At 39.5% G+C, this 8,791-nt stretch overlaps 1 protein-coding gene across 1 annotated transcript; it reads left to right on the top strand.

Moving 5' to 3' along the window:
• Positions 1–150: 150 nt before the first annotated feature.
• Positions 151–8,414, top strand: ANAPC7 (anaphase promoting complex subunit 7). The gene is made up of 11 exons (XM_009706015.1): positions 151–324; positions 956–1,180; positions 1,682–1,801; positions 3,827–3,938; positions 4,189–4,342; positions 4,449–4,591; positions 4,858–4,975; positions 5,420–5,616; positions 6,315–6,539; positions 6,968–7,118; positions 7,976–8,414. Exons 1-11 carry the CDS (start codon positions 151–153, stop codon positions 8,163–8,165), a joined length of 1,809 nt encoding a protein of 602 aa, XP_009704317.1. The 3' UTR covers positions 8,166–8,414.
• Positions 8,415–8,791: the final 377 nt, after the last annotated feature.

Genomic DNA, 8,791 nt, shown 5'->3' with positions numbered 1-8,791 from the left:
GACCTCGCAGGGTGGCGGGGGGCGTCTTATGGGCAGGGAAAGAAGCGGGTTCGCTTTTAGAGCTGTCCCTCCTGTCGAGCTCTGTGATGTGGGCCCCGGGCTCCTGGCCCTGGCCCTGGCGGGACCTCGCAGGGTGGCGGGGGGCGTCTTATGGGCAGGGAAAGAAGCGGGTTCGCTTTTAGAGCTGTCCCTCCTGTCGAGCTCTGTGATGTGGGCCCCGGGCTCCTGGCCCTGGCCCTGGCGGGGGTGAAGCCTAGCTCTGTCAGCGCGCCTCTGCCCGGGGTTCAGCATGAGCAGCGCAGCCTGGACCCTTTGGGCTACACGGTACAGCATGAGCGTCCTGGTGGAGGTGGAGCGGTTTTCTCCTTCCAAGGGTGCCCTGTGTAGGTCACGGCTCTTCCCCTAACTCAAGTGATTCCCTTTATTTTCCAGGACTTCCTGTAAGGTATCGCTTCACGTTTTGGGTGGGTTTTGAGATGTGATTTTGAAGCCTCAATCCCATTCTGAAACCTTAACTTTTCAACACTTCTGCAAATGTATTGGAAGTGTTAGAAAGGGGGGTTGTAAAACGTAGGAACATGTGGTTAGGACCAGGATAGCTGTACAAGGACCTGCATTGCCTTCTAAGCTTGAGTCCATTCAAACAAAATGTGCTTTAATGGATATTCACAGTATGTGGTTTGTTATGGGGAGGATGGGAGCTGCTTCATTATGGAAAGCAGCAGCCAAGCAGCTAAACGTAAGCTGTTGTTACTGATGAGGTGTCAGGAGTGGCTATTACATTTGTTTGTATACAGATAAAAGAAATTGGCGAGATAATCCCTTTGTGAGGAGGTAGTAACTGTTACTCGAGGGTCCTCCCAGTGTAGTAAAGAAGCAGCAACAGTGGAAGTTGAAGCTAAACAAACCAAAGCTACAAATACTTTAGGTCTGTAAGGTTTTGGTTCTTATGCAGTCAGCTGATCTTAGCCTTTCTGTTTGCATTTCTTCTAGGGAACTGTTTTCACCATCTCAGAAATACCAGCTTCTCGTATATCATGCAGACTCTCTCTTCCATGATAAAGAATATAGAAATGCTGTAAGTAAGTATACGATGGCCTTGCAGCAGAAAAAAGCATTAAGTAAAACTTCAAAAGTAAGACCTTCTACTGGGAATGCTGCATCAACTCCCCAAAGCCAGGTATTTGAAAATTGACTGATACGCTGCATAAAATTATCATGTTCCCTACAGTTAATGTTGCTGACTCAATATGCGTAGAATCATTTAGGTTGGAAAAGACCATTGCGTCCAACCATTAATGTAACACTACCAAGTCCGCCACTAAACCATGTCCCTAAGTGCAATGTCTACGTGTCTTTTAAATACCTTAGATTGTGGATTTGTCATGTCAAATTAAACCTGATGTTTAAGGTTAATTTGTTTTGAAGATATCAGTGTGGTGTTTTCTAATGCAAAAAATTAATATAGTCTCAAACATGAGATTTTTTTTTTGTTTGTATGTGCAGTTCATGCTTTTCATTTGGAGACAGGAGCGATATGAGCTAGCAGTAGATTGCATTGTTAACTTTCTTGCACTAGATTTTTTGCAACAGTGTAAGCGTTTAAATAGGAAACTTTATTCAAATTGTTTACCTGACTAAACCAGCATTCTGCTTAAATCTTTCTTTTTTTTTATTTCAGTGTTTACCATCAGAAATTGAAGTGAAGTATAAAATGGCTGAATGCTACACAATGCTGAAGCAAGATAAAGATGCCATTGCTATTCTTGATGGGATTCCTTCCAGGCAGAGGACCCCAAAGGTTAGTTCTGGCAGACTTTTGTCACAAGTCTTTGATCAGCGTATCTTGAATCTGTAGGCCAATATCTGGTCAAAAAAGATCGTAGCCTATAGGTATAATGGCATTGTGTCTTGGTATTTGATTTTGTATTAGTGAAATCTTGTTTGGAAACATTTCCTAATGTTTAAATTAGCTTAGTTTATTTGTCCTCTTTTCTTTAAAATCGGACAAGTTTTGTATGCCATCTGTTAGAAAGAATTCCAAAAAAGTGAGAAGAGTTAAATGTTTGTGTGCATCTTTATTAATTTGTATGAATTGCCTGATTAACTCTTTAGTACTGCACACAGAACATACAGAATTTTGCTTGTGTACAAGGATGATGAAACACTTTTTTATTCTAAAAGTTTGTAAAGTATTTGTATGTGCGTACATAAGGCTTGAAATCTGTATCATTCATTCAATAGCTCTTCTTTGCATGAATAGTTTTTGTAGGGCAAAGAATAATGGCTGGTCTCAACAAAAGCATCTACCAGGAGGAAAATTTATGTGATAGCAAACAGCTGAGTTACTGCAAGTTAGTAAGGAATTGCCAGATACCCGACTGAATAATTTTCTGCAGTTTTGATTCAAACATGTAAATGTGAGAGCCAAAGCAATTGTTTAAATTAATGTACTTTGCCTGGCTATAAGCCCAACGGAGAGTACTAGTCTCTGTGGAAGAGCTATGTATCGCTGGACAGGACAGGCGCACTGTCACCTGCTAGAGCTGAAGGAGAGACTTGTAGCCTAGTTGTCTCACAAGGTTCTGTTCTGTTGTGTTTTCACTATTAGCCAGTCAATGTAACTTGCTAAATTGTGATTGCTCAAACTAAGCAAGTGTTTTAATATATTCTTGGACCCAGGATGCGTATGGAATGGCACTTCATGTCTTTTATAGTTTGAGCAATGTAAGATCCTTGAGAGGCTGAAGACTTCAGCAAGTAGAAAGGATGCTAGTGCTCCACCTTTTAAAAGCTTTTCATCCTTTTTAATAACAGCTTAGATAATGTTAAATATTTAGATCCCATTGTGGTCTGCAGCGCCAAATATGTTGAGTCTTTGCTTGCTGGCTCTGTTAGTCATAAGGGCTTAAAAGAATAGCACGTCAGGTCACGGAATGGTGGGGGTTGGAAGGGACCTCTGGAGATGATCCAGTCCAACCCCCCCTGCCAAAGCAGGGTCACCTACACCGAGTTGCACAGGATCACGTGCAGGCGGGTTTTGAATATCTCCAGAGAAGGAGGCTCCACAACCTCGCGGGGCAGCCTGTGCCAGTGCTCTGCCACCCTCAAAGTACAGAAGTTTTTCCTCATGCTCAGATGGAACTTCCTGTGCCTGTTGCCCCTTGACCTGTCGCTGGGCACCACTGGAAGGAGTCTGGTCAATCAACTATGTTTCATGTTAACGGTATTCCTGTATTGTCCTAACAGCATACGTGGCTTAGACTCTAGTAATGTCAAAGCGTCCAGGTTAAAGACCAACTTACGGAACAAAAAAAGAAGAAAAGGTTGAGAAAAGGAAACCAGATACCTGTTTTGTGTAGAGCTCAATTTGTTTCTGTTCTTTCATCAGTCATGACTTCATTCAGAAGCTAAATGGAAACTTTCTCTGCCTTCCTAAGCTAATTCTCTCAAAGACTTCCATTGATGCAGAGAGATCAACTGAAAGAAAGGAAATGTAATGGATATACAGGTCCTTCTTGGCATTGTATATAAATGCTTGCCCATCTTTTGACGTCTTATATGCAAAACACTGAGATTTCAAGATGCACTATGCAAATACTGAAGAACGTAAATTTTATCTTTGGACTCAGAAAGAAGCAACAATGTTAATTTTATAGTATGTGATATGTCACAGTGTTCTTGGAAGAAGAGCAGGTAATTTTGTTTTCTGCCCAGAACAGGAGGGATGGAGGCAGGCGTGCTTGAAGACAAAGTTGTGACTTTTTCTTAGTGAGGATTTCTGCTTTCTCATACTTGACTCTACTGGCATTTCTGTTGCTTGTAGATCAATATGATGTTGGCAAATCTATACAAGAAAGCAGGTCAAGAACGCTCATCTGTTACAAGCTACAAAGAAGTACTGAGACAGTGCCCTTTAGCACTCGATGCCATACTAGGTAGGTGTCTGCACGTTGTTGGTATTTCAGTATTAAACAGTATTATAATTTGAATTATGCTTGGGTCTAGGTAGCTGTCTTGCATTTGCATGAAATATGTAATGCCTACATTATGCAAATGATAAAAAGCATTGTAACAAGCTGCTTGTTTATGCTTGTCAGGGGATGGAGTTTCTGATCTTCAGACGATTCATTTGTATTAAAAGCAGTTTATGGTGATTGAAATTGATGTATATACCATTCTGAATAGGCTTGCTCTCGCTGTCGGTGAAAGGTGCGGAAGTGGCCTCTATGACCATCAACGTAATTCAGAGTATTCCTAACTTGGATTGGCTTTCCGTGTGGATCAAAGCATATGCTTTTGTGCATACTGGAGACAACACAAGAGCAATAAATACCATTTGGTAAGAGTTCAAAGACCATGATGTAATCAAATAATATGTTAATATTTATATATAATTGTATTTAATATGGCATTATATAAATAACAAACATTTTTTTCTCGTAAAGCTCTTTAGAGAAAAAGTCATTGCTGAGAGATAACGTAGACTTACTGGGGAGCTTAGCAGACCTGTATTTCAGAGCTGGAGATAATAAAAACTCTATTCTAAAATTTGAACAAGCACAAATGCTGGATCCTTACCTAATAAAAGGTGAGTAAATCCTACAAGAAAGTTTACCTAGTGTAATGATCCGATGAGTAACATTAGAGTAGCAGCTACGTGCAATCAGGCATGCGGTGGAATGTTGTATATTGTCGTACCTGGCTTACACAGCTTCTGAGTCTACATTCTGAATTGAATCTTGAACCGTTACTGGTACTTGCACAGTTTAAAGTAGGTGTTTGTGGTTTTGTTTTTTCTTGTTGTGGATGAACTTTCTGTTTCTTGTTGATTGATCTTCAAACTTTTCTCTTTAGGAATGGATGTATATGGTTATTTATTGGCACGTGAAGGACGACTAGAGGATGTGGAGAACTTGGGCTGCCGACTCTTCAATATTTCTGATCAACATGCGGAACCCTGGGTGGTATCTGGGTAAGCTGTTTTCTTTCCTTTCTTTCCTCAACTCTTGATTTGCTGCATGCAGTGGATTACAGTTGATACAGTGGATTCAGCTTTTTTGTTCAGAAGGTGCTTTTCTATCCTATCTGTTTTATTCTTAGGGTAACTTGAATTAGATATCCTAGCTGTATCTATTTTGGTTGTTTTCTCTATGTTTAAATCTATTAGAGTTACCACACCTGTGCAATAACAATAATATATGAAATAGTTTTAACAGTTAATATTCGTATTGTTTTGGGGTTTTTTTGAACTCCTGAAGAGTTGTTTTTTTTCCTGAAGGTAAATCCTTAACTTCAAATGCGAGAAGTTCAACAGTTGCCTGTAACTTCTTTTTTTTTTTCCTTCTTTTAAACCTGTATGAATGTGCACAGACACCACAGGCAGTACATGTTTACAATCCCTCTTATCTTTCCGTAGGTGTCATAGTTTCTACAGTAAACGATACTCCCGTGCCTTATACTTAGGAGCCAAAGCTATCCAGCTTAATAGTAACAGTGTTCAAGCTCTTCTGCTGAAAGGAGCTGCTCTTAGGAATATGGGCCGAGTACAAGAAGCAATTATACACTTCCGTGAAGCAATACGTCTTGCACCTTGCAGGCTGGATTGCTATGAAGGTGAGTGAAGTGAAGGTACTCACATGTACAGTATTAGTTTGATGTGGAGGTTGGTGTCATGATGATCATTAGGCAAGGAAATAGACAGGAGCTCTTTTCTCCTGCTGACTTTCTAGGAAGTAAAATTACTGTTACCTGAAAACCTATAAAGCTCTGGTAGAAGCGGTCAGATGAGGGATACTGGAGAATGCGTGTATTTATAAGAACGATTTTCAAACAGGGCTTTTTCTTTTGTTGTTTTTGTTTAAACTGGATGTAAACAGACTTGGGTGTTCTGAGCAGATCACATTTGGATGATGACGTTAAATGTATGGTTAGTTCCACTGGGAGCTTCTTTTTGTCATACTTTTGTCGTATTTATTTAGATCTTGTTGATCTCAACAGCAGCTTCAGGTAAATAGCGAGTTGTGAAGAGTCGAGGTGAAGTATTAATATCTCTGTACTGGAACTGGACAAATATCTTAGATTAGGTGTACTTAGATTTAGGCTTTTTTAGTACCTGCCATAAATAGAAGTGATGAAGTAATTATCTGTGGAATGGATATGTTAAAATGTGTAGAGTCACTTTCTCAATTGCAATTTGTATTTGCTTATTGGAGTGTCAGTGTTTGGAGTCTGAGTGTTACTAACTGGAAATAATTGAGGCAGGGTGCAGTGCTAACTCAAAACCTGAAATGTTTTCCTTTTTATATTGTCAGGTCTCATTGAATGTTACCTAGCGTCCAACAGTATTCGTGAAGCTATGGTTATGGCAAATAATGTGTATAAAACTCTGGGAGCAAATGCACAGACACTCACTCTGTTAGCAACAGTCTGTCTCGAAGACCCAGTCACGCAGGAAAAAGCAAAAACATTATTGGACAAAGCACTAACGCAAAGACCTGATTACATTAAAGCTGTCGTAAAGAAAGCAGAACTTCTTAGTAAGTTCCTTTTTTTCCCCATGTTGATTTATTTAAAGCGTGCTGTTTTACACGGAAGAATGTTCTGCGGCCTCATCGGTGTGAAGAATGTAACAGTGATGCTACAGCCCAGGGATTGATCAGTTCTATCCTGAAGGAAAAATCACAAGAATTAATTGCATGTAGCAACTGCTATTACACCAGCACTTAAAACAATTGCAAACAAAATGTTTTGACTTCAAAGTATGTGTAATTGTGAGTGTAGCAGTTATTGCAACAAAAAGCCATTGTTTAGAGTTAATCTTGCAAAAAGCGTATCATTGCTATCTCCCATGTTGACCGTTCTGAAGGAAGAAATAGTCCTGTGTCGTGGTGACTCTGTGTACGCTCTGACTTTTTATAGATTTATCTAAACTATTAATTAAAACTGTAGTTTTGCATATAAACAGGTAGAGAACAAAAGTATGAAGACGGAATTGCTTTGCTGAGGAATGCACTGGCTAATCAGAGTGACTGTGTTCTGCACCGAATACTGGGAGACTTTCTCGTAGCTGTCAATGAGTATCAGGAAGCAATGGACCAGTACAGCATTGCCCTAAGGTAAAGCAGAGACGCTGAGACTGCAGAATGTTTGTAAGAACCAGTGATCAACTTGGCTAAGTAAAAAGTTGATTAGGATGTGCGTCAGAGGTAGGTTTATATCATTCTCCCTTAAAACAAACGAAAACATACAAATGACATCCTGTTAATGAATTAGTTGGTCATAAGGCTTTGAACTGAGAAGTGCTAAATTTAGGGGCTGCATTAACGCTGAACATGTCACTAGGCATGCGATTCCTTGACTAACGGAAGGAGTAAGACATGGATTTGTTTATAGTTACTAATAATTACATAGTCAGGCATCTTAAGATCCATTCCTTTAGAACGTGCTGTATAAAAATGAGCTATTAAGTAAATTGAAGTAGTGTGATTCGATTTAACATAATCTAAATGTTATTTTAGGGTGTTACCATCTTAAATGTACCACAGTTTGATATGAACAAGTTAAATTTGCCTTAAATCTGGCACGTTATGTCCGCTCTAAACTTATATAGCTTAAATGGGCCGGCTGGTTTTTGCTTGCATATAATACATTTAGTCATAGTAATTTGAATTTTTACTGCTTTCATGTTACTCTATAATAAGTATTGTCTGGAAGAGTTGACTGAGTTTTCTGGAAGAGAGTGGTGTTTAGTTAGTGCATTCTTGGGGATCAAAACTCTTTTATATGAAGAGTTAATACTTCGTGTTACAGTCAGCCTGGGGCTAAGTTACATCATCTACTAAAATTTAACTTCTTGATCACGTTAAACAGGAAGTGCAGACAACAAGATGAGACTTCCCCCCCCCCGCAATAAGGTCACAAATAAAGAAAAAAAAAATTTAGGGCAATGCTTTCTTTTTCTTACTTTCCTCAGTTTGGATCCAAATGATCAGAAGTCACTAGAAGGAATGCAGAAAATGGAAAAAGAGGAAAGTCCAACAGATGCAACCCAGGAAGAAGATGTGGATGATATGGAGGGAAGTGGAGAAGAGGGGGACTTGGAAGGCAGTGACAGTGAAGCAGCTCAGTGGGCAGATCAAGAACAGTGGTTTGGCATGCAGTAACGGCCTCTCATCCTGCTCCTTATTTTGGCACTTGAACATACCACTAGGGCCATTCTTCTTTGAAGAACATAAACTATAATTTTTGCAGTAACAAAGGACCTTTTTTTTTTTTTTTTCTTTTTATAGACTCTGAAACCGTGTAATAGTTCTGTGCATCTCAATACCATGAAGATTCTTGATGCTTCTTATTTATTAAGTGTAAGGAACTAACTGTATCAGAAGTTATTTGCAACTTTAATTTCAAAAAAGTCCTGCTAAAACTAAAAGCATTAGAATCTGAAGTGTGTAATAAGCCTGTTGTTTATGATGAAAGCAATGTCTAAGTTCTGTCCAGGGCTAAGTGTCCTTGATTGATTTGTAAATACAATAGTTTGTACTCCTTTGTGGAAAAGGTCTCTTACTGTCGTTTGTACGCTGCCATCTGGGCTCATGCTCCTATAGAAGTCCAGAGGAGTTGCTTGGATGTGGCTGAAAACAGCACTTTTCTCTTGCTGTGTTTTGTTGAATTAATTTGTCTTTTTGTAAGGCATTACACGTGCTGTAAAGGAGAAGTTTGGTACGCTAGGCAGCTTTGACTTACAGGACACTTTTGTAGCTGACTGATTTCTATGTGTACAGAATTGAGC

The sequence above is a fragment of the Cariama cristata genome, unplaced genomic scaffold (genome assembly GCF_000690535.1).
Source record: "Cariama cristata isolate BGI_N322 unplaced genomic scaffold, ASM69053v1 scaffold8148, whole genome shotgun sequence".
Classification (NCBI taxonomy): Eukaryota; Metazoa; Chordata; class Aves; order Cariamiformes; family Cariamidae; genus Cariama; species Cariama cristata.
The sequence above is the reverse complement of the archived record's forward strand: the minus strand, read 5'-3'. Positions and strand labels throughout refer to the sequence as shown.

Bases quoted from the DNA above. Each gene is read 5' to 3' on its own strand.
- ANAPC7 (XM_009706015.1), top strand. From the start codon at position 151: ATGGGCAGGGAAAGAAGCGGGTTCGCTTTTAGAGCTGTCCCTCCTGTC. The intron at 325-955 runs GTACAGCATGAG...GTTCTTATGCAG, and splicing joins TGGACCCTTTGGGCTACACG to TCAGCTGATCTTAGCCTTTC. The intron at 1,802-3,826 runs GTTAGTTCTGGC...TGTTGCTTGTAG, and splicing joins CCAGGCAGAGGACCCCAAAG to ATCAATATGATGTTGGCAAA.